The sequence below is a fragment of the Homalodisca vitripennis genome, chromosome 2, assembly GCF_021130785.1.
Source record: "Homalodisca vitripennis isolate AUS2020 chromosome 2, UT_GWSS_2.1, whole genome shotgun sequence".
In the NCBI taxonomy this organism is placed as follows: domain Eukaryota; kingdom Metazoa; phylum Arthropoda; class Insecta; order Hemiptera; family Cicadellidae; genus Homalodisca; species Homalodisca vitripennis.
The window spans coordinates 202311554-202338875 of NC_060208.1; the positions used below are offsets into that span (position 1 = coordinate 202311554).

The window sequence follows — 27322 nt, forward strand, 5'->3', positions numbered from 1 at the left end:
ATAATAAAGCTGTTTATTTCTCTTATTTGCTACTAAATTCGTTGTAAATATATTTGTTTTTCTATTGTTACATGATTCGTAGTAAAGTTTAATATTTAGGCTAGATCAAAATTTAGATGTAAAATTTTTCGAAAAGCAAAATAAAATATTAAACTGTCAAAAGATAACTCCTAAAAGAAACACTGTGGTGCATTGTTTTTTAAATCGAATGACAAATTAATTCTTATAGTACCTGTACACTTTTACATTAGAGTGGACACAAAAGGCATTTCTAAAATATTCGTGCATTTATTGGTTATTCATGCATAATTATAGTGTTATAACCTAAAATGTTTGGAAATAATGATTTGATAAAAACACGTATGATTTTGTATATGTTTTACTCATTGAAACAGTAGGCAGGAAACCATCTAATAAAGAACATGAATAGCTCTTCAGCATTTTAATGTTATAGGATATGTTAATTTTGTGTAAAAAATGTAACAGGAATGTAACAGAGTAAACAATACCGATATACTACATAGATGAATATCATTATAATATTTCAAAATCTATTTTCCGTAGAAAAAATATAATGTGGTGTCCAAAAATGCTTTATTGGTAATAAAACCTTAAAAAGGAAGAGCTCTGGCGGTGACCACCAGCAGTTTTAGAACCACCAAACCGAAGGCTGCTTTTGTGGTCCTGTGGAGCCACCGTAGGCTGAAACAGAGACACCCAGTCTACATGAATTTCAACATAGATAAACTAGACTTTCAGCGTGGTTACCTGGAATTCAATCTAGAAATATATTTTGTATTTCATTCAAAAGCCTGATTTAAACAATAATTTGTCAAGAAAATATACAATTACAGTTATTTCTCTTTTTTTAAGTTTAAATTGTAAATTCCGCGTAACAGGCTTTGCCGAGGCTTCATGTACAATAATAAGTCTTTATCTCACGTCTTTCTTGAGATATCCTGCGGGTAGAGAGAAAATAAGTTATACATAAAATATTGTTTTACATGTATATCCTCCGGTAGTTAAAGGAGAAATAGTGGCAACCTACTGAGTGGACATATACTATCATGGAAAACATTCTTATCTATCGTAAAATACAGTTTTATATCCTCCGGCAGGTAAAGGAGAAATAGTGGCAACCTACTGAGTGGACATATACTATCATGGAAAACATTCTTATCTATCATAAAATACAGTTTTATATCCTCCGGCAGGTAAAGGAGAAATAGTGGCAACCTACTGAGTGGACATATACTATCATGGAAAACATTCTTATCTATCATAAAATACAGTTTTATATCCTCCGGCAGGTAAAGGAGAAATAGTGGCAACCTACTGAGTGGACATATACTATCATGGAAAACATTCTTATCTATCATAAAATACAGTTTTATATCCTCCGGCAGGTAAAGGAGAAATAGTGGCAACCTACTGAGTGGACATATACTATCATGGAAAACATCCTTATCTATCATAAAATACAGTTTTATATCCTCCGGCAGGTAAAGGAAAAATAGTGGCAACCTACTGAGTGGACATATACTATCATGGAAAACATTCTTATCTATCATAAAATACAGTTTTATATCCTCCGGCAGGTAAAGGAGAAATAGTGGCAACCTACTGAGTGGACATATACTATCATGGAAAACATCCTTATCTATCATAAAATACAGTTTTATATCCTCCGGCAGGTAAAGGAGAAATAGTGGCAACCTACTGAGTGGACATATACTATCATGGAAAACATCCTTATCTATCGTAAAATACAGTTTTATATCCTCCGGCAGGTAAAGGAGAAATAGTGGCAACCTACTGAGTGGACATATACTATCATGGAAAACATCCTTATCCATCATAAAATCAAGCTTGAAGCAGAATTAGCATTACAGATGAAACCCATATATTAAGCCTATTGCTGCGTCATATGATTGTACTAATTTTTTACCAAATTTTTTTATGGGATTAACTTGTTGAAGACAAATGTAAAAAGTTTTGCTTAATCACTGCCCAAATCCCAGTGACATACCGTTATCTAACTCAATGCTCCTTATAAAAAATGAAGTAAAAATTTCCAGTCTATAGATTAGTTTGTTCTTAAGAAATCGTGCGAACATGCAGAAAAACAGAAATTAAATTTATTGCCCCTGGAATGAGGCTTCGCTAACGCTTGGGCAATCATTAATTAAATTAACCTCGAATTTTGCTGCGAACCTATCATATCTATGCTAAAAATCCAAATCACTTATTTTATTAGTAACCCTTTTTTACTATATAACACAACAAACGATCTACATCTAAACTAAAATCTAAAAATTTTGTAGACTAAAAAGATTTTATTGTTTTTCATAGTCCCATTAAGAAAAGAATTCATGTATGCTGAAGAAAGCTTTGTGTTATAGCAACTTTAAAAATAAAAAATAAAAGTCTTCTTCATGGAGAAAGGATTTATTGATTTCAAGTCATTTGACAGGTTGTTAAGCTTCTTTACTCCTGCGTATAATGGTTTTCTGTTGAATATGGCTTTTTGTGAACTGGAGGTATATAATTCCCTACGTGTCTGGTGTATTCATGCATTTCACTTTGTTTTGGAGGACTTTTAGTTACACAGTATACAGGTCACGTTTTCTGTTGAATATGGCTGTTTGTGAATAGGAGGTATATAATTCCCTACGTGTCTGATGTATTCATGCATTTCACTTTGTTTTGGAGGACTTTTAGTTACACAGTATACAGGTCACGTTTTCTGTTGAATATGGCTGTTTGTGAATAGGAGGTATATAATTCCCTACGTGTCTGGTGTATTCATGCATTTCACTTTGTTTTGGAGGACTTTTAGTTACACAGTATACAGGTCACGTTTTCTGTTGAATATGGCTGTTTGTGAATAGGAGGTATATAATTCCCTACGTGTCTGATGTATTTATGCATTTCACTTTGTTTTGGAGGACTTTTAGTTACACAGTATACAGGTCACGTTTTCTGTTGAATATGGCTGTTTGTGAATAGGAGGTATATAATTCCCTACTTGTCTGGTGTATTTATGCATTTCACTTTGTTTTGGAGGACTTTTAGTTACACAGTTTTCTGTTGAATATGGCTGTTTATGAATTAGAAGTATATAATTCCCTACGTGTCTGGTGTATTCATGCATTTAACTTTGTTTTGGAGGACTTTTAGTTACACAGTATACAGGTCACGTTTTCTGTTGAATATGGCTGTTTGTGAATAGGAGGTATATAATTCCCTACGTGTCTGATGTATTCATGCATTTCACTTTGTTTTGGAGGACTTTTAGTTACACAGTATACAGGTCACGTTTTCTGTTGAATATGGCTGTTTGTGAATAGGAGGTATATAATTCCCTACGTGTCTGGTGTATTCATGCATTTCACTTTGTTTTGGAGGACTTTTAGTTACACAGTATACAGGTCACGTTTTCTGTTGAATATGGCTGTTTGTGAATAGGAGGTATATAATTCCCTACGTGTCTGATGTATTTATGCATTTCACTTTGTTTTGGAGGACTTTTAGTTACACAGTATACAGGTCACGTTTTCTGTTGAATATGGCTGTTTGTGAATAGGAGGTATATAATTCCCTACTTGTCTGGTGTATTTATGCATTTCACTTTGTTTTGGAGGACTTTTAGTTACACAGTTTTCTGTTGAATATGGCTGTTTATGAATTGGAAGTATATAATTCCCTACGTGTCTGGTGTATTCATGCATTTCACTTTGTTTTGGAGGACTTTTAGTTACACAGTATACAGGTCACGTTTTCTGTTGAATATGGCTGTTTGTGAATAGGAGGTATATAATTCCCTACTTGTCTGATGTATTTATGCATTTCACTTTGTTTTGGAGGACTTTTAGTTACACAGTATACAGGTCACGTTTTCTGTTGAATATGGCTGTTTGTGAATAGGAGGTATATAATTCCCTACGTGTCTGGTGTATTCATGCATTTAACTTTGTTTTGGAGGACTTTTAGTTACACAGTATACAGGTCACGTTTTCTGTTGAATATGGCTGTTTATGAATTGGAAGTATATAATTCCCTACGTGTCTGGTGTATTAATGCATTTAACTTTTTTTTGGAGGACTTTTAGTTACACAGTATACAGGTCACGTTTTCTGTTGAATATGGCTGTTTGTGAATAGGAGGTATATAATTTCCTACGTGTCTGGTGTATGTATGCATTCCACTTTGTTTTGGAGGACTTTTAGTTACACAGTACATGTCATGTTTCAGGATGAATATGGACGAAGTCCATCAACAAAATTTAGAAAAATGTTATTCACTCAAAGGTATTTGAAAAGTGGCTGAAGATTGAAAGAAAATTTATTTAGAAAATTAAAAACAACAGGTACATTTATTAATATTAAAATCTAAAGTAGCATTGGGTTTCAACAAAAGTTATGTATTTGTTGTTGTAGAATTGTATTTTAACATATTAATAGAAACATTATAAACTATAAAATACAAATATTGACTTCACAATAATTAATAAAACAGTGTAATATAATCCATTCATTAGTTATTATTATTTTTTTCTCTTTGTTCATAAATATTTATAACTCTTGGGTTTTATTCAAATGTTCAAAAATAACATATGTTTAAGGTTTTTTTGTATTTATATTTGTTTGGTGTTTTATTTGGTTAGTTCTTTTATATAATTTTAATAATCTTTGATAACAGAAAATTCCGAAATATTAAAGTACTTTAATACTAAGGAGACTTCTTCGTGTTTATATGTGTGGATGTTTGCTCATATACAACCTGATGGAATAAAAAAGGCTTTTTGGTAAGAGGTTTCTACTTTCTACTTTAAAATTATTCTGCAACCATGAAGAGAAAATTCAAAACTTCCATGTTATTCATAGGCAATTGAGATACCATGCTTAAAGCCTCTTTGAATCTAAGTTAAACACATAAAGAGTCACAACCCAAATGATACATACAAACACGATTGTGAAACTTACTAGTTATTTCTCCGAATGCAAGCTGGTATGTTCTCCATTTCCTCCTTCAGGTAGTAATACCTGATTCCCAGCTTCCCCACCAATAAATGTTCTCTCATGTCCACATCTCTGAGGTCGAAGTTGAACAGCTGTTTGTCCTCCGGAGTCAGGTCCCGCCACAGAGACATCACGTTGTCATTTTTGAACTCCCAGTTTCTTCTGGCGTAGTATCCCGTGTGCTCAGTCAAATTGTAAATCCTTCCGTATATCTTACCCAGTCTGTCAGAAACAGTTGATCAATGCTAATTACATCTTAAAACAGAGACTTTTGTAGTTTTGCTATCGCTGAACAGTTATATGAATACTAATGTTTATTTTAATTGAGAGTAATTTGTACATTAAAGAGAACACAAGACGATGACAGTAGAGAAATACAAAATATGTTTAACATTTAAAACATTCCCAATAGATAGGAAAACAAATTTAAAATTAGAAGATAGTGAGTTAAATGGATAAGAAAAGATTAGGATTCCTTGGAACACGTCATCATCTTTAGTAAATTGTTATTTTATAAACACACACGTACTTTTATTTAAAATAGCTAAACAATAAGAATCAGTGTTATAAATGGATAAATCTTAAAATAACTAATTTCAGCTACGGTGCTGAATATATTGCGTTTATGTATCAAATCAAATCAAATCAAATCAAATATCCTTTATTTCCATCAGACATGTAACATGCATTGGATTGCGTCATAAATATTAAAAAAAAAACACATGTACAGTTTTGTATCTATAAAATTATTATTAATCAATTATTAATATTTATATATTATAATTAATCAATTATTAAAACTAATTAATTTTACATCATACAGACTATTTATTTCCAATAAAATCACTGAGGGTGTAGAAACAATTTTTCTATTAAAAAAGCCTTCAGTGTTCTCTTAAAGACCATTATATCATTTACATTCTTTAGGTCCACAGGAAAGAGAATTATAAAAAATTACGGCATTATAAAAACAGTGATGTTTTGAAAAAAAGAGGTTGCATGGGGGGAATATTTAATTTGTTGCTATTCCTGAGACAGTGTCCGGACTGCGGAATTAGTGACTCGAAAATGCCCTGGTTTTGCTTAAAAAAGACCAATGTGTGGTAAATATATATACTTGGAAAAGTAAGCAGATTGAAGTTCTTAAAGTGTGATTTGCAGGATTCTGATTGACGGATACCAGCAATAGCTCTCACCGCTTTCTTCTGCAAAAGAAAGACATGGTTTGTTCTGCAATTTTTCAAAACCCCAAATTTCAACAGCGTATGAAAGGTAGGGATAAACTAATGCAAAATATGAAGTTAGAAGCACATCGGTGCCCGTGAAAGATGAAAGTCTACGAAGAACAAAAATACCAGCACAGACTTTAACGTGCGACATGATTTACATGAAAGGAGAAGCTAAGATTCCTATCGACAATATAGGCCTAAAAACTTGACAATTTGCTCAGAACAAACCTCTGTATCGCCAACCCAAACACTCAAAGAGTCATTGCGTCTTGATGAAATTGAAAAATCTAGCAATGTAGTTTTATCAGTATTCACGGCCAAACCATTACTCTGAAACCCACTGGACTATTGAATTACACTGAACAAACGTATTTATCTCCATATTGAAACGACAAGACTCATCAATTACAAGTGATGTGTCGTCAGCAAACAAACACAACAAGCCCCTCGAAACACAACTGCTGAAGGTCATTCACATACAAAATAAAGAGGAAGGGTCCAAGTATGGAGCCCTGTGGCACACCCGTCTTGACAATCTGCTCGTCAGAAAAGCATCTTTTCCTAGTATTTACGTCAACGTATGGAATTTCCACAACTTGTCTACGCTGACTCAAGAAAGATGACAGCCATTGATTTGCCAAGCCACGCACACCCACTCTGTCAAGCTTTTGCAAAAGAAGTTCATGCGAAACCATGTCAAATGCTTTTCTCAAATCAAAAAAGATACCAGTAGAAAACTGTCCTTCATCAAGAGCTTTAACAACGTTTATCCAAGAGAGCAAACATTGCCTTCACAGTGAGCCTCCCTTGACAAAGCCAAACTGTTTGTCAAACATAACTTTATTACTCTCCAGGAAAGCCGTTAACCTTATCAAAACTGCCTTCTCAAACACCTTAGAAAATGTCGATCCAATCGAAATAGGCCTGAAATTATCAAGTTCCTCAACCAGTCCCCTTTTATGTAACGGCTTCACTATAGACAACTTTAAAATGTCAGGAAACAGGCCATTTTCAAACGAAAAATTTATCAAATGAGCAAGTGGCCTAACAAAATACTCCGTACATGATTTAAGAAGCTTCGATGATATATTGTCGAAGCCAGAAGAAGCCTTTGCTTTTATAGATCTGATGATGTCAGATACTTCCACTTCAGAAACAGGTGAAAAGAAAAAATGAAGACACCCCTGCACATGATTGTTGTTGAAGAAGAGACAACGATATGGAAGATGAACTTGCATTCGACACATTAAATGAAGAAATCATTGAACAAGTTAGAAACGTCCTTTCGGATCCCTAATAATGACTCCTTTACTATCCTTGATCCTTGTATAAGTCAATTTATATAATAAATTTATATTTAAATAATAAAAGGACGTTGGACAGCACGGCTGATACCGATGGTCCAGCTTTGGGTGAAACGGCGACATGGTGAGGTGGACTATTACCTCACCCAGTTTCTCACCGGTCATGGATATTTTCAGTCCTACCTTTTCTTGATGCGAAAGACCGGTTCACCGGACTGCATTTATTGCCCGGGTGTTCCCGATGATGCGGAGCATACATTCTTCCGCTGCCCACATTGGGAAAGGCCCGCCTTGAGGCAACACGCACTCTGGGTGTTTTTTCGGTGGACTCTGTCTGCCAAGTGATGCTAGAGGGTCAGAACAACTGGAACTGTGTGTCTCATTTTGTCCAGGGTATTCTCCGCGCTAAAAAGATTGATCTAGACCTAAATGCGGTTTAGACCTTTGACTTTCTGATGGCTGGATAGGCGCGAGCCCTGAGGGCTTAGGTCAAATTCAGACCTAACCTGAAGTAATGTGACAAACAGTTTCCGGGTTGGGATCCTGAAGTATAGAGGAGGTTTTTAGTGGGTAGTTTACCACATTGTGAGAGTCCCACACTACAGGCTGGCCACCTGTGTGCATAAATGCATTTTCCTTCCTCTCCCTAAAAAAAATTATATAATAAGAGCTAACTTTGATAATAATAAATAAGTGTTGGTTTCGTTTTAAAACGAACCCAATTTTAAAGTTCTGTGTGGTTATGAATGGCATCAATCTGAATAATAACACAATTATCAAAGTATAACAATACAACTAAGTATAATGAAAAAAATTGGCCACTATTTAGAGACCATGCTTTAAAATTTTAACACTGTTAGTTTGTAAAGCCTATAGTTTGCGGCATTAAACTCTGCTAGATAAGCCCTTTAATTAAAATGATGTGCATATTAACCTATGCTCCTATTTAAGATTTCCTTCTGACTCCTTGCGGGACGTCCCCATGATATTACAGAAAACTGATAGTTCCTTCAAAAATTAGATTTTTAGGTGTAGTGTTGATGTACAAAATCTTGTTTATTTATCTGTTATCGTTCAGAAAATATTATACCTGTGCAGGACTTTATGTACACCCTGTATGTGGTTTTTTACATAGAAAATTTTAATAGGTTTGTATGCTTAATAGATAATATTCCGTCAATCACTTTACTTTTGAAACCGTTAGCCGTAGCTATATATGTTTAATGGCGATAGTTCTAATGATCAAGACTGAGCAAGACATTTAACAATCGGTGCACCATAGACCTACTTTATTGTACTGCAGCGGTTTTATGTGAATATGAGTGGTATGAAGTAGCATGTGTGGTTATATCTGAAGTACTGGGTTATGTACACCCTGTATAATAAAAAGAAACAATACATTAGTTATAGAATATAATCATAGAATCTAAAATGGTTTGAAAAAAGTTAAGAAAAGCATGGTATGTTTTTGGATTTCACCACTAACAATCGAAGCCACAATTGACTATCCTAAAATACTTTAAGCGCGTCAGCTACAGAACAACATGTGCAGACTGTCCTGAGGGCAGACAGGCCGTAGCGTACTTTCCAAATCCGGTATAAAGTACACCGATCCAGACTCGAGCTTCGCTCAACACCTAGTCGATAATTAATTGTCATGACATGGACGGTTTTAACGTTGATCTGGATGTACTGCATACACGCCGTAAAGGAAATACACCTAATACTTTGGAGAAGTTTGACATTTATAATGAGTGCATTTCAAAATGAAGACACGAAGAAGAATAAATATTCTCCGTGAAAAACTAAAGTACAATTAGAATAGTTTACTGGACACTCTTCTCCAGCACCAATCGAGACCACTTGACCCACAATCAGCTGTTTATCAGTGTTTAACGCTGTCATTAATATTGACCTTGTGCGGCTCTTGTTTCCATTGCAGTATCATAAGCCTATCCGTTTTAAAAGTACGTTGTGTTTATTTATTTCTATTATTCCTGTGTTCATGTGTGCTCTTTTTAAACAAAAAGACACCTGGAGAATTAGCATGTTGTTCGAAAGCATGAAGATGAAGTGTTAACGTCGTCACATGAGTAGCCACGCTACAGAATTGGGAATTTATGACGGGAAGTAATTAATTTTGAAAAGCTGTAAAAATTATTTACAAAAGTATAACCTTTGACTGTACTAGTCACAAAGGAGATAACTCATCCAATGCTATGTATTGAGTAAGACAACTGTGAGCGCTAGGACTGTCATCAGTAGGGTGACACTCGGCACTTGGGGCGTGCCCAGACTGTCACTCGGCACTTGGGGCGTGCCCAGACTGTCACTCGGCACTTGGGGCGTGCCCAGACTGTCACTCGTCGGCACCACACTTCCTTAACTATTAATAAACAGAGCGGTGGTTATGTTTGAAATCATGCGAATATCAAGGAAGGAGACCGAACGTGCACACGCTATAATCTTGTAGTGCAGCCCTAGCATTGATTCTCGTAACTAACTGGACTGATCTTCGAACCTCAGCACATCTCATACATATGCATAACTTATCTCCTGTGTAACTAATAAAATCAGAGGTATGAGTTACCAGCAGATTATGTACATGGATATTACATGGGTTCACCTCCCGCCAACTGGATAACTTTGTCGAGGAATATTCCAGGTATTCTCTGGAGGATCCAGTACAGAATCTCGTGTACAAGGGGACTGTCTGTGGGGATGAAGGACGAGTACCAGATTGCTCGGCTGAATGGCCAGAGATCTCTGTCGTGCAGAGCGAACTCGACCAGATGCTTCCACAGTATTGGTTTTATCGGTGTCGTTGTAAAGTTGTACACACTGGTTAAAGTTGAGTTCCTGGAAATATAAACATATTTTTATATTAGCACTACGTAATTATTATAAAACGTCATATTATAATTACGTCATATTAAAAATATTATACGTAATTAAAAATGTGTATTTATTATTGTCAAAACAGATTACAAATGATTTATTGAATAACAGACCCTACAAAATTTAATCTATTAGGAAAATTACATCAAGCTACGTATTAAAAGTTTATGATACCTATAAGCATTATATAACAAGATTAAGGGACCATGATGGGCTCGGGTTTACCAAAAATATAAATTTAATTCGTTGCAGTCTTGAATTTAAAATAGCTGTATAGGATTGGTGAGTTAATTTCAACATAATTAATTCAAATTCAAAGTATTTATTGCACACTGACATTTAAATAATTACATAAGTAATCAAGTCTTTTAAAGTATAACAACTAAACTACAAGCGTTTCAGTATGTACTGCATGAATTGTCTATATAGTATTATGTCTATACAGAATAACAAAACATCCTTAATTTTCATAGATTGAAGTAATAATATGGTGTAATAATAAATAATTGTATGGGGTGGAATTTTAAAATTGATTAGTTATATTATTTGAGAAATCTTTCTGCATTTAATTTACACTGGAATAAGCCTTTTCTATGAGGAGGTTTTTAATACTATTTTGAAAATTATGATTTTTAAGCTCTTTTAGTGATAAAGGCAAATAATTATATAACAGAATTCCCATTTTCAGTGGAATTAACAGTGGAATTTTTTCAAATAAAGAAGTTTTATAGATTGGAAAGGCAAGAAGAGTTTTGTGTCTAGTATTATGATTATGTAGATTTTATATTAGTCAAAGGTGTTTGGATTTTTATGGACTAAGTTCAACAATTCAAAATTATATAAACCTGGTAGTGTGAGTATTTTAGATTTTTAAAATAGTGGTCGGCAGCTCTCTCTAAAGTTTTTACCAACCATTGCTCTCAGAACAGCTTTTTGGGCTATGGATACTTTTTCAAAATATAGCATAATATACTTTACCAATATCGTAACAAATTTTTGTAAAGAAAACTTTGTTTCAAAATTTTGTCTTATTAGCAAATTAATTACTAATTGTAGAGGATGATAACAGTGGTCTGGAAATATTTCATTTTGCTGCTAATATGGGACCAATGTGGAGCTAAGGAGTTGAATACAGAAAGTCTTTGATTGAGCCAAAAGTGTTACATTAAAAGGTAAGGAGTTACACTCCATGTGGTTGTTATGCATACAAACATGTAAATAACAAAAGTATTTTACACTTTTCATTTTATAATGTGTTCCAGATTATAACATTTTAAACTAATAGTATTTTTATACACTGAGCTACCTTCAATCTGAATGAGCGAACATGGTAGATGTTCTATACTAGATTTTCGTAGTAATAAACGTTGCGTAGGTAAAAAAAACCTGTTCATGGAAGTTCTCCAGGCGGTGGCTATCATGCAGTTGACGGCGTAATCGACCGGCACCGATTCCATATTATTCTCCATGGACATTAAGGAGCAGTGGATAATACCATGTCCAGTGCCCACCAGCAGACCCACGGGTCCATACAGGTTATCTATGTATCCTCGCACAGGCTCCTTGTATGTGCTCAGTACTGTAAGTAGAACAAGGCAACTTGTGGGCGTATTGCTTTGTAATTAGTTACATTAGGGATCAGTGGATGATCCCATGTCCAGAGCCCACCAGCAGACCCACGAACCCGCACAGGCTCCTTGTACGTGCTCAATACTGTAAGAAGAACATAGAAACTTGTAGGCGTATTGCTTTGTAATTAGTTACATTAAGGAGCAGTGGATGATCCCATGTCCAGAGCCCACCAGCAGACCCACGAACCCACACAGGCTCCTTGTACGTGCTCAATACTGTAAGAAGAACATGGCAACATGTGGGCGTATTGCTTTGTAATTAGTTACATTAAGGAGCAGTGGATGATCCCATGTCCAGAGCCCACCAGCAGACCCACGAACCCGCACAGGCTCCTTGTACGTGCTCAATACTGTAAGAAGAACATGGCAACATGTGGGCGTATTGCTTTGTAATTAGTTACATTAAGGAGCAGTGGATGATCCCATGTCCAGAGCCCACCAGCAGACCCACGAACCCGCACAGGCTCCTTGTACGTGCTCAATACTGTAAGAAGAACATGGCAACATGTGGGCGTATTGCTTTGTAATTAGTTACATTAAGGAGCAGTGGATGATCCCATGTCCAGAGCCCACCAGAGACCCACGGGCCCATACAGGTTATCTACCTGTATGTATCCTCGCACAGGCTCCTTGTACGTGCTCAGTGCTGTAAGAAGAACATGACAACTTTTGGGCTGAATGTCACCTATTACTTCAATAATAAATATTTTATTGCTTTGTAATTAGTTACATTTACTTCTTAAAAATTTACTTCTTAAAATTCCACAACGCTTTTATTGACCTATGTTTCGTATAATACATCATATTTAAGGAAATAATGTGGTGATTGTCAAAAATTAAACATTTATATCAAATGTATTATTTCATAGACATATATAAACTTAATTAGTTTTGTTTAAGAAACATTTAGAATTTCCTTCCAAAAGGATTTGCAGTCTACCACAGATATATTTAAAAAAATTACATAATAAAGGCTGTGATGTGCTTGCGTTAGTAATATGTATATATACAGCGAAATATGTCAGTTGAGATCACCATTAGTGTAGTGCCAACTGAATTGACAGCGTCTTTTCAATTGTTGCGTGTTTTAGTTGGTAAATAAAAAATGCAATTCTACGGTTTTGTCGAGTTGAAATCATAAGGATCAATGACTAAAGGCGTCATAAGAATCTGTTTTAATGAACAATATCTCATTACTGCTATATTATGTCATAGTTAACTAGATGCTGGCCGAACATCATGCGACATACCTATAGAAGGGCGAAAAACGCAGATTTTCAGTGATCCGTATTCTTCCTGAATCATTCTTTCACACATGGCTTTGCTGAACACGTATGTGTTTAGTAACTGCTATATTATGTCATAGTTAACTAGATGCTGGCCGAACATCATGCGACATACCTATAGAAGGGCGAAAAACGCAGATTTTCAGTGATCCGTATTCTTCCTGAATCATTCTTTCACACATGGCTTTGCTGAACACGTATGTGTTTAGTAACTGCTATATTATGTCATAGTTAACTAGATGCTGGCCGAACATCATGCGACATACCTATAGAAGGGCGAAAAACGCAGATTTTCAGTGATCCGTATTCTTCCTGAATCATTCTTTCACACATGGCTTTGCTGAACACGTATGTGTTTAGTAACTGCTATATTATTACATAGTTAACTAGATGCTGGCCGAAAATCATCCGACATACCTATAGAAGGGCGAAAAACGCAGATTTTCAGTGATCCGTATTCTTCCTGAATCATACTTTCACACATGGCTTTGCTAAACACGTATGTGTTTAGTAACTGCTATATTATTACATAGTTAACTAGATGCTGGCCGAAAATCATACGACATACCTATAGAAGGGCGAAAAACGCAGATTGGCAGTGATCCGTATTCTTCCTGAATCATACTTTCACACATGGCTTTGCTGAACACGTATGTGTTTACCCACCCTTGGAGCAATCTGGACAGACACCATTATTGTATACAAAATATTACACAATATACATCGAAAAATGATGAAATAGGTGGTACAAGTATTTTTAGAGAGAAGTATGGTCGATGATTTACCTTGGAGTGTGTTTTAGGAGTTCATCGTCAGTTTTCGATTCAATGTAATTGATGATTTTCTTGTAGTCGATACTCATCATAGGAACTGTCTCCTCTACCACCCTTTTTACACATTGGCTGAATGCGGTGGAAACGTGGATGTATGCCTGGAACAAAATTGTTTTGGAAATTCTTTCTTTCCTGATAATCTTCGGAATACCATTTTCCTTACATTGTAAATCCTTTTTAGCGTTTTATGTAAAGAAATTTAAAGATTAGTATAAATGCAGGAAAATAAAGTTTCTAATATCTTGTAGCTTATGCGAATTTTATTAAAAATTAGGAGGAAGTAGAGAAAAAAGTTATTTAATAATGATGGTCCGTTCTCGTATATTTGGGGAATTTATATTTCAGCATGGTTGATAGATGGAAAACAGAGCCCCTATGCTCAAATAATACTTTAGTTCTTTGGTGTACAATCTTGTACATTGACCTAATAATAAAATAAATCCCTCGGAAGCCAAAATTGCCTATTAGTCGAATGGAATAAAAATTCGGAATTGTGGAAAACGCAAGGCGTTTTAAGGTGACAAATTTGATTTTTAATCGGGTAGTACTGTAAAATAATTTAATTCACCTAATATTACCACGTAAAACTAATAACAAAATTCCTTACACATTGACCAAATAATCTATGATCTCTTACTGACAGTAAAAAACTTTTAAGTTACATGGTAATACTAAATACCTTCAGGCCTATTTATAACATAAAATTTAAATAATTACTTTTTGAATGTTAACAGTTAGAGAGTAACGCGTGTTCCTATGAATTTGACTTTCATTTGGTTAAGCATATTGGTATGATTAATAATACCAATATTTGTACTTGAAATCAGAAATGGCTTCAAATGTACTTGATATCTTCTAATGAATTATTTTATGTGTACACTTCAAGGATAAGAATTAGAGTACATATTATATACTGTTTGATTTTCTGCCAAATTTAACCAACCACATTAAACTATTATAATCTAATCAAATCGCAAAAGTGTCTAACATAATAATATTAACTATTCAAATATACGAAATGACAATTATACCACGTTAATGCTGGTAAAAAACCTGAAGCAAACTGAACAACGTTTTTTCGAATCTTATAGAGGTGCACTATGTATGTCAAACAAATATAAAACGATCAGTAAAATTATGATTGTTATCGGTGGTATCGTTTGATAATGAATTAATGAAATTTATGTTCAAATTTATGTACGTTCTAAGTCAGAAACCATATTTTCTCACTTTTTGGAAAACAAAATTCCGTTTAAAACTATCGAGGACAGTGTAGGCCTAAACTACGCTTACAGAAAAATACATTTCAAGAAAATGTTGAATATTTGTATGGTCCGTTAAGACCCAATTTGTAGTGCATAAAACCTCTTTTATCGTTAAGTTAATACAGAAATGTTTCATACAAAATAAAATCGACCGTTGGCCTAACTAAGATTTTTGGTAACCCAGTAAAAAAATTTAAAAATACTATTTGAAAACTAGCGTAATAGTATATGTAGCGTATCGTCGTCAGCAATGGAGATATTAATGGGGGATTATAATCTCGTAAATTTCAAGGGTCCTAATCAATCTCATTGAATTCTAAAATAGCAACATGGTTGATTTAAAATTAGTTTTTTTTTAACTATCATCATTAGTTATAAGATGATACTTAAAGTCTACTATAATACATAATAAATAGTAAAATTTTTTAAATACCCGCATTGTTTTTTCAAGGTTTTCCTTATTATTCCGGTAACCATACGAGTAGTATAGCAATTTCATTATTGGAGTAAGAAGTCTATGATAAGAACATTGATATCAACTGTTCATAAATTATATCTCACAGTGTGGAGTTTTAAACTACAGTTTTAAAACCAAATATGACCTGAATCGGTTTAATAAATGTTTCAGATTTCAGAATTTGTATAATCCTAAGCCTAATAATATTATAAATGCCAAAGTGTCTTTATTCGTTTGTTTTGTTTTCACGCGTATAACATTCAAGCGATTGTACCGAAGGAACATTCTTAAGGCCCCTGGGATGGTCTGTTATTATTTCGAAAATCCCTCTGGAATACGCCACACTGGTCTTTAAATTAGTGAAAAATCCCATCTTGGTCTCTAAAGTTGTGGAATATTAATTCAAAGACCATGTCTTATATAATAAACTGTTCTGTGTAAACATTATTTATTAATTTCAATTTGTTTACATTTACAGTGAGTACATTTTCTAAGAAATAACCATTATTTTTCATGCCGTTTTAGATTTATGCCATTACGTAGGCTACTCATTTACGTAGGAAATGTCCAAAAACATAAGATGGTCAGATTTTTACACCAAAGAGTACCTCTGAAGTAGTCGGCAAAAACTATGATACGTAAAAGTTTGCTGGAATGTGTTTTAGAACTAATGTACCAATTACACCTCAAAATGTTCTAAAATATGAATCATATTTTTCAGATAATAAAGAAACAAACGCGTGTTGTCATTTTTAATGCTCTGGTAACCATAAATTGTTGTCATATATTGAGTATTAGATCTAAAACACAAATTTTAATATTTAAAGTTTACTATAAATTTAAATGCTGATTGCTATAATTAGGCTTAGGAATTAGGCTTCTCTGATCTGTTGTATATATTTTCTTAGTGGTGAAATATCACAAAATCAAGTATAGAAAAAACATACTAAGAAAAAAAGTGAATTACAGTGGCTATAAATATACACTTTTTATGTATTTTTTAGTTATGGAAAGATGTCAAACTCAACATTGGCATTGAAAATTAATTAACTTGAACCAGCAGTAGTCATACAGGTGCAATGCTTACTAAACCGCGTGTAAAACAGCGGGTAACTGCTAGCAGTGCAGATATAAGAGACAATGTACGGTAGTTTAACTTTACTTTACATTACAGTTTATTGATTAGCTAAATTAGTTGCTTTTGCCAGAAGTAGGCTTTTCAGAGTTGTGTACGTATATATATTTTCTTGATCGGGAAAGAGGCAAAATCAGATATCTATGGAACAAAATACTAAGATCGGAGTAAATTACAATGACTTAATACAATAAATATTCACTTTTTAACGTAGTTTTTTGATCGTGGGAAGAAGTCAACACTGGGGTCAGAAATATAATTAACTTGAATCAGAAGTGTTCATACAGGTGCAAAACCTACAAAGTTGCGCGTCGAGCCGCGGGTAACTGCAAGTTTGTTAGGAGACGAAACTGAAAATTATTATATTGAATGTATATCACATTAAATTTGTTGACAAAGTGAAAGTTTCAGCGTATGATATGTTGGCTTTTGCACGCTAGAAGAAATATACATAATATAGAAACAACGCATACATTAATAGCGTAGCAATATAGAGTGAGTGCGAGTAATTATTTATATATCCACAGTATGAATCACGAGGGAATCCGGGCTTTGCCAGTAAATGGTTTACATGTATATTATCTGTTGGCTGTTGCACGCTAGAAGAAATATACATAATATAGAAACAACGCATACATTAATAGCAATATAGAGTGAGTGCGAGTAATTATTTATATATCCACAGTATCAATCACGAGGGAAATGAGACCGGCTTTGTGCGGCGGACTTGATACGTATAATTTCGTAAATTAATCGCCATATAATAAAATCTCATTATTTACGTTATACGTTTTTTTCTGATTATGTATATATAATATATGATAAAATCGAAAGATTCTTTATATCAAATACTATTACGTATGGACCGTTATAGTTGCTTTAAAACAGTCAAATAAATAAAATTTAATGTTTTAATTTTTCGTAGGAAATACCTAAGACATATATAAACCTTATGTATGCATACATACGTTTAAAAAATGTCATAGGACTTTTTCATAGCAAGTGCTTTTACTTAAGTTGTATACGTACTTCGATGTTGAAAATTGCGTCAGAACCGGATAGTTAAATAATATAACATCTTTGCTTACAATAAAGATAGAAATGATAGAGATAGACCATCGAATGCCAAGTGGCCTACTTCTTGTTATAACAATAATGGGTAAAAAAAACAAGATTTAAATAAAGAATATATGGAGATGTTATTCTGATGTCGTTGCTGCTTCTCTTTGGATGGGTAGATAAAGTTGAACTTTATCTCATCAAAAATTGTGTCTTAAATTTTTTTTAAAAGCATAAAATCCAGAAAGAACTACATAAAAAGAACTTGATTACTGCTTACACAGCTATGAGGACAAAATTGAGATGCCGGCGCTTCCGTACTGTTGCGGTTGGGTGGCACTCAACTTGCAACATCCTTCTTTAGGTAGCTAAAGGAATTTTTAATAGCACAGAGACAATTTTATGAAAATAGTGAAAGAATAGGTAGTCCTTTTTCCCAAATTTTAAGGAAATGGTCAAGGAGAAATGATTTTTTGTCATTTTTTGGTGGTTATAACATCGTTTATATTAATATTCAAGTTACTAATTCTACATTTATCATGAAAATTTTAAGCCATGTAGGTCTTTGATTAAAAAACATTAAATAAATAAATACCGAAATATTTCATTATTTTACCCTAAAAATGATTTTTAAGAGGTTTGAGAAGAAAGTAAGTTATAGTTGAGTATAAAGTTATTGCGTGTCAGGCTAATATTTAACGCCGAGACCACACAGACCACACAACTTATAAGACACAAGTGTTTCAGATAAGATAAACATGAGAAGAGCTTAATGTCTAGTTTTATATGTAATATTTGTTTTTGTTTGGTTCTTTACCGTCTATTGGGTGTACAAAGTACCAGATGAGTTTATAGATTACTCATTAGCTGGGAGGTTTAAAAGCAACAATACGATTCACTGCGTAACTATTGGAAAGTCGCAAATGAAGTATAGCGGCATTGTAAACTTGTGCCGCTGATCACAGCTGGTCTACTATAGTTCAAACCTTGTTTCGATAAAGAAGTATAAACTTAGAGACGTTAAGAAAGAAAATTATAAAACACTTAATACGCATGCAGCGCGGAGACTATCGTGTCTCTATCTTCAGCTGTTACATAAGTCTGTTTGTATTAGCCGTCTTAAAACAGTTCAGTAATTTCCTCACGTTGTTATTCAGACAGTAGTTTTGATATTGCAGTTTATGTTCACCTTGATGTTTTCTAAAATACCAATAGGTCTGTGGTATAAGACCGCACGGAAATGAACTTCATTAACTATTACCCTCATGTTATTCAACTTTCCAGTTTCCTCACTTCACGACCTGCACATCATTATTAGAAAGGTTTCGGTATTCGAATAGTGCCAAAGTTATATTGCACAGGTATATTATTCGTGCTGTATACGATTTTGTGTGTAGTTTTGTGTGCGGCCCTCACAGCGAAGCACGTGAAAATGTCTGGCTCCTGCCATATGAGGACAAGAGAGTTCAATTCAGTGCTTATAAACAGCCTTTTATATATTTACATAAGATGATGGATGTGTATACAGTCAACAGTTTGTTTAATAATATTACACCAAGAGGTAGTAAGCTTACTTTGAGGTGCTTCATCTCCTTCGCTAGTTCGAGGACCCTCTGACTGCCCAAGACGATAGAAGTGATGGCGTTTCTGAGAGGCTCAGTGAAGGAGACTTTGGCCGCACCATGGAACACCACGCTTACCCGCTCTAGCAGAAGCTGGCGGTCCTTCTTGCTTAGGCCCAGACCGGGTTCCATTATATCTCCGGACACCACTTTTATTTTACTCAGGTAATGGGGTACCTCTGCTTTCATCCTGGAGAAAACCTGGAAATATGTTTTATGTAAAAATTTTATTTGAATATTAATAAATCGATAAAACTTGCTAAAACCCGTACAATTATACAAAATGATGAAGCTCTTTCTTTCGTATAAAACAGCTTTCGAAATCCCATTATTTATTAAATAGTGCTTGACTATGGTTCGAATTACCTATGAGAAAATTCTACGCGACATTAATTTTCTTGAAGTAACTGTATAAACCTTTGAGTTACCAGTATAAAACAGAGCTATAGTAGAGGAAGTGGTGTATGCAGTGTTACCACTGCGCCATAATGCACTCTTTCAACTCAGAGCGCTCAACTCCATTGGCACAATTACTACACATTATTATTCATTATGAAAGTCAGAGTTAAGTAACCTTTTAAAGTCCAACAAAAATCTAGGTGCAGTACATGAAGTTATTAAATCACCATTTGTAACTGCAACAGTCATTACAGCACTTTTTAACCCACAAACAATTTACTAAAAAAACTACAGTTCAAAATTTACAAACTGAAATCAACGTTCCGTGGAAGACACAACACGTTTTCAGTGAGTCACTTAGTATAAACATAGTATTTGCTGTACCTTTTTCTGTTTTTGTAAGGTGCGGGTGTATTTGTCTTAATATAGTTCAAGCCAGGTTGTTTCATATTGTTCAAAAAAATATAGGGTTTTGTGATGGCAAAATCTCAGAAAGCAACAATATCTGTATATTTTTAGATTACTATCAGTTTCTTTTAATAATGTATTATTGATTTTTAACAATAGCCTAAAGTTGATTTGATGAAATATCCCAAAATGGATCTTATTTATAGCGATCTTCATTTATGAATACTCACTCGATAAATAAAATTAAAATATTTCTCACTGTTACAAGAAAATATTACTAAAGTTGATTTGATGAAATATCCCAAAATGGATCTTATTTATAGCGATCTTAATTTATGAATACTCACTCGATAAATAAAATAAAAATATTTCTCACTGTTACAAGAAAATATTACTTTCCTATCAAGGATAATAAGCTAGGGCTGTACCTCTAAAAAGGAAATAATAATATACATACCTTATCTTGTAACAGTTCACTAAACCTTTCCTCAGAAGTTTTCTCGCGCTTACTTCGTATCAAGAGATAAATGTGACCGAGGTGTGGGATTGACCTGATTAACTTTTCAGTTAGTATCTTGCCGATGAATCCCGTAGCACCCGTAATAAACACATCCACTCCCCGGTAAAACTCCTGGATAGGTGTCCCGATGGTGTCCTCACTTATCTCCTTTGGAGATCCGAAGCTCCGTTCTCCGAGTATAACCATGGGATCTTGGGAACGCAATTTCAAATACGGGTCTTCAGGCGTCAGTGGAAAGATGCTTCTTGTCGGTGCAGTTGCATTTATTTGAAGGCTCAAATAGTCTGTTAAATAATCTGCCAGGTTCAAGGGTTCCTTGTTTTTAGCCACCATGCTACAACAAAATAACGTCAGTTTCAGTTATATTATTTATCCATATATATTTAATTAATTACGGTTTGTAGCAACTTAATGTGTAATATTATTTCACTAAATTTGTTCCTAACCTAAAAAAGAAAACTTGAAGCGTAATAATCCACGAAGATCAGGAGAAATTTGAGTCACCAAGTTGAACTTTTAAAACATAAAAACTGTAATTATAACTCTCTGAATAGTTTTAATTAGGTGAACTTTAGCGAAACCTATGATTCGTGGGGCTGGAAAAATTTAACTTCTGACGCTTAACACGATAACTCGAAAACGAGATGGCCTATAGACTTGAAATTTTGCATAAAGCTCCATGGATTAGGCTGAGCATTCACATTGTGAAACCACGAGAAAATAGTATAATAAATAAATTTGTAAGCAAACACAATCAAATCAAATCACACTATTTATCGTTCAAAGACTTACGAGTATACATGCATAGAACATAATCATTAAATAGTTTTTACTATATAATATCAGCACTGTGTATTTTATATATATATATATATATATATATATATATATATATATATATATATATATAGTAGTATTAGTATGTGTTATAAAGACTATGACCTAAAATATTAATTAATATTATACAAAAATTGTCATTGAAACTAAAAGTGATAGACATCACGCATCCTTTAATGGCCCAGGCTAAGGAGCTCCGTCCAACAGCTCGTCTACAGAGTAAAACGCATGTTTTAACAAGTACCGTTTTAAATTCTTTTTAAAGGATGCCTCAGTTGAAGAAGTATTCATCCCATGCGGCAGAGCATTGAAAATTTTGCGACCAACGTATGACATGGATCTTTTAAAAATATTGCTGTGGTGGTGCGGAATTATGAGTGTTTCTAGTGGAATATAGATGATTATATGTAGGGAAATATTGCAGGTTTTTGAATGTATACATTGAGACATGAAATATAAACAGTAAAAACAAAGTCAAAAAGTTGTCATTACTGAACACTGCCCGACAACTGTCACGACTACCTAGGCCACACATCACTCTAACAGCTATTTTTGCAATTTAAAAACTCTCCCGACAGAGTTAACTGGGACCGTTCCCAACAAGATCAGCCCATACGTCAGAATTGGAACAAAACATCCAAAATAAACCAACCTACGCGTCTTACTACGTACAAATGTGGGCAAATATCTCAATGAATATATACAGGTACTTTGTGACGTACATGATTATTATGTTTTGACCAATCCAAATTAGAGTCCACGTGAAGTCCTAAAAACACACAGATGTGGATTCCTGAACATAGTTAATATTCACAAAGACCGTCTTACCACTCCTATTACTTTTGGGTCTGAAATTTATGATTCTGGTTTTTTCGGTGTTTAAAAATAAAACATTCAAAGAAAATCATGAACTGAAACTTTTTAAAGTTAAAGACAGATCGGTTGCGAGGGTGTTAGGTGATTCCGCTTGGATAATGACACTCGTATCGTCAGCGTATTGAATTAAGTGGCCCTTGATCGATTTGTTCAGGTCATTTACGTACACAAAAAATACAAGAGGGCCAAGTATAGAACCTTCGGGAAGACCTACTGTTACAGGAAAATAGCTATATTTATCCTTACCGATTTTGTTGGAAATTTCAACACATTGAGAACGACCTGAAGGATAAGAACGAAACAACCGAAGAGGCATACCTCTGACACCATGAAGCTCCATCTTCTGCAAAAGACGCTGATGATTGGCAGTATCAAAAGCACGGGCAAGATCACAAAAAAGCCAGCAGTACTTCTGCCTGCATCAAGAGATGAGAGTGCAGCCCTTATAAATTTATTGATTGCATGAGTGGTTGAACTGTTTTTAAGAAAATAGAATTGAGTAAGTGATTGTGAAAGGTTTTCCTGGAAAAATTCAGTAAACCTATTTTGAATTAAACGCTAAAATGTTTTTCTCAGTGTAGGAAGTATTGAAATTGGTCATTACTCTGTAACCGAAGATCTATCACCTTTTTTTAAAGATTGGGAAAGCTTTGGCATATTTTTAATTTGAGGGAAATATACCTTGGGAGATTAATTTATTGAAAAGAAGTGCTAAAGGATAAGAGAGCGGATCAGAAACCATCCTGACGACTGATGGGGAAATTTCAAATACATCAATAGCGGAACTAGCTTTTAGGCCTGCGATTACACTCATAACCTCAGAGGGAGAGGCTGGGGCGAAAGAAATACTAGAAGTACATGGAATTCCAGAGAGAAGGCACAGATAACATTGTACCCTGGGTGTTCACATCATTGCATACATTTATAAAATGTTCATTGAACCTATAAGTTATACGATCTGGTTCAGAAACAACCAAACCATTCCATTCAAACCCTTCGATACTTTTATTACTCTTATTCCGACCTGAATAATCAGCAACAATCTTCTAAACGGCTCTACCAGTGTTGTTTCTGTTTTCAATATGAGATCTCGCCGCTAAATTCTTTTAAAATAAAATTAGATTTCTCTAGTCTCTTTTCTTATCTTTGTATATCCTCTGATACAGAGGCAACGGAAAATCCCGCTGAAGCACATACAAATCCTTCAGCCGTTCCTTCTCAATGACAACATCTCGAGTCAGCCACCTCGGTCTAAACCTACGCACTCCTCTTTGTTTTTTAAAGGAAATGTTAAGCTATAGCTATTAAGAAAAATGTCCATGAACAAAGAAAATTTTGTATCGATATCATCACCACTTTTAGAAAAGACCACAAGTGACCAATCCACATGTTGTAGGAGGTCAAGAACTCAGCAATATTTGCTGAGGAGTAATTCCTAAACTTGGTCTCACCAATCCTGCAGTTGATTGACTCATTATCGTATTCGATGGATGACAACTAGGCCTCGTGGTTCGACAAGGCAGTGGAAAGTATTTCAGAGGAGATGCTATTCTCTTCGATGTTAGTTATAACATATAACACTAATATTTTATAACAATAAGAAATAATAATATTTCTCAATACACAAATAAGAAATACAAGTACTTGACATATTAACAAGTGTAGCCTAAATATCCCAACAAATCTATAATTTTATGATTTGGTGGGTAAATGTAATTATTTAAACACTAATATAAACCCTTGTTACACATATGAACAAAATTCTCAATGTATCGTGAAGGCAAGGTATGTAGAGAAAGAATTCATATGTACTCTTCAAATTTTGAATGAAAAAAGTTTTGCAAGAATAAGTTATACGATCTGTCATTTTCGTGTCAACTTGTATTTTGTTTTGATCGTCTGACTGTCTATCAGTCCGCAGTTAATCTACGCAGTGAAGTTAGCCAGCTATAGATTAGAATATTTAAGATCACAGCAGCGAAACCTGTTACGACACGTAGTGTGGCATACTTTGACCTTGTTTTCATAAATAATGAGTCTTGAAAGGAAATTTAAATTTGAAATGAAGGTACTTAGTACGCCGTTTACTTAGTTTAATACATTGCTGATATGAAAAAGTAAATTTCCATTCATCTATTGAACAAAACTTTTTTTGTTCACTTAGGACAAGATTAGAAAATTGCACCGATCCCTATAAGAACATTTGCGCTGCTTCCGAAAGGACAGGATATTTTGGATGGGTAAGGTTGGATCTCCTGTCGAGATTCTTGAGGAAAAGTTAATGCACCAATCTCAAGTCATGTGCCCTTCTAGGAAGAAAAGGAGAATCCAGCTCTGAACCAGTCTTTCCAGACAAATGAATAAATAAATATTTATTTTCCAACATTTACATTTACAAAGCAGGCAAGGGGTGGCATTCCCTTAAGTCTAGGCTGGTAAGAATCTTTAACTCTTAGAGAACAAACCTAACCAACTCCAACAGTAATCCCCCGTAGTAGACTAGACCTATTGAATTATCCTTGCGACCCAGAATATCGAAATTTTCGGGCCATTTGATTTCCTGTGTATTGAAATCTTAAAAAATCGGGCCGGGCCAGTCGCAGTGGGCGCCGTGCTTATGGATAATGAAAGTGGAAATTAAGGAATATTTGTTGGCTGTGCAATATAAGTTAATAATTTGAACATCACTGACAATAGGGTGTCCTCAGTGTTTGCATGTTACACTTTCAAACATTTAGAAACCACAATAGACGAAAATTGATTTCAGCATATAAACTTGTTAATACAATCACAGACCTGACTTAGTTACTTCAAGCCGAAATGATTTGTCAGCAAGTTCATATGCAAACATACAATGTTCTCGTGCGCTTATAAAAAATTTACACGGTTGCCATCTTGGAACTTTAAGAGGCATCGAAAATAATTAAGAATTAAAATGGCTTGAGATTTCTTCACAGTTTTATAAAAAACGTTACTTTTTATTTACTTTGAGAAATATGCAAGACAAATATTTTGTACAAATGCACATCTTCGCCATCTTGAAACGTGTTACCTATCTGATTAGTGTTCCCTTAGTACTAAAATTAGTTTGCTATAAATTACGACAGTAATAGTGCTCACTATATTGCCGCAATTTTACTGTACAGTCTGTTATTCAAATTTATCGTTGCATTTCTTTAAAAATCTGAGGATTTCACATTTCTACGCCAAGTCGGAACAGTATACCACATTTACGCGCAGATTTTGAAGTATAATTTTGTCGGTGAATAAATGTGAGACTACGTCTAGTTTTGTTGTATAACATAAATCACAATATATCAGATTTTGTAAATATGACAAGTTGTATATCCTATCAGAATTGTTCGATGTTTGTGGTCGAAAAGAGAACGAACGAACATGTCACATCTATTACAGAGTAGAGACGCCAATGTGAATTGACGTAGATGGAGCTGTGGATCTTTTAATCATTGAACTTGAATCGTGCAAGATCCATTGGATATGGGAATTATTATTTCTTGATTTTTGAGATTACCTTATATGTACGTTTTATTTTGATATCCAAAAGTTTTCCAATTCAGTATTTATTGAGTACATAATTTGCACAATAACTCATAATTTCACATTCCGTTTATTTTTCCTCGAGTTACCTAAATATTCAACTCTTATTTCTGTAAATTACTTAAATTAATTTAAGAAATTTTAAAACTATAAGTACTGTTACATTTAGTGTAAAAAACAAAGATTCGTTACTCACTTGCAGGCAGTCTGTTGCCTGACAGAGAAACACTGTGCTAGTGAACAAAATTACCAAATAAAGAACTTATGGTAATCTGAATGTCACACATTTCGTCAATGCTAATACATTGACCTGTATTCCGCTTCGGTGAGGTGTTTGATCTGCAAATACTTTACATAATTTTTAAGGTCTAGGTCTTATTAAGGTCATTATCATCCGAAGGTAATTTTGAGCAGTAACATGTAAGGAATATTTAAGGATCATTAATACGTAATTTACAATTCTACACAGCCTGTTGTTATAATCGTGTTGTTATCCGTCATTATTTCAGTTTTTCCGTCCATCTGTGTCATTACTCTTGATACAATGTCTTAGAGACTTAAAACCAGGTACGTCAGCACTTATTGGTACAAGCATGATCGCTATTGACTTTGAGTAAAATGATAAGAGGGCACTCCGTCACTGTGCATCAGTAAGGTAATTTTGATACAATATCTTAGAGACTTAAAACCAGGTACGTCAGTACTTCTTGGTACAAAAATGATCGCTATTGACTTTGAGTAAAATGATAAGAGGACACTCCGTCACTGTGCAACAGTAAGATAACTTTGTTACAAGTGTCTTAGAGACTTAAAACCAGGTACGTCAGTACTTATTGGTACAAGCATGATCGCTATTGACTTTGAGTAAAATGATAAGAGGGCACTCCGTCACTGTGCAACAGTAAGATAACTTTGTTACAAGTGTCTTAGATAATTAAAACCAGGTACGTCAGTACTTATTGGTACAAGAATGATCGCTATTGA

General features: G+C 34.3%; 2 protein-coding genes across 2 annotated transcripts in view; one reads left to right on the top strand and one right to left on the bottom strand.

Moving 5' to 3' along the window:
• Nucleotides 1-27322, top strand: part of LOC124355278 (pikachurin) — a 417704-nt gene that overhangs the window by 207298 nt on the left and 183084 nt on the right. The gene's annotated exons all lie outside the window — the stretch shown is intronic.
• On the bottom strand, nucleotides 364-26606 carry LOC124355279 (fatty acyl-CoA reductase wat-like). The gene is made up of 9 exons (XM_046806337.1): nucleotides 26535-26606; nucleotides 21005-21401; nucleotides 19693-19941; nucleotides 14155-14300; nucleotides 13938-14047; nucleotides 11839-12031; nucleotides 10171-10413; nucleotides 4986-5243; nucleotides 364-702 (listed from the first exon to the last, which is right to left on the bottom strand). Exons 2-9 carry the CDS (start codon nucleotides 21398-21400, stop codon nucleotides 612-614), a joined length of 1686 nt encoding a protein of 561 aa, XP_046662293.1. The 5' UTR covers nucleotide 21401; nucleotides 26535-26606; the 3' UTR covers nucleotides 364-611.

Coding starts and splice junctions, on each gene's coding strand:
- LOC124355279 (XM_046806337.1), bottom strand. CDS start 21,400: ATGGTGGCTAAAAACAAGGAACCCTTGAACCTGGCAGATTATTTAACA. Junction 12,032..13,937: donor CGTTTTTCGCCCTTCTATAG/GTATGTCGTATG, acceptor TTCTACTTACAG/TACTGAGCACATACAAGGAG. Junction 5,244..10,170: donor TTGGCGGGAGGTGAACCCAT/GTAATATCCATG, acceptor TGTTTCTGACAG/ACTGGGTAAGATATACGGAA.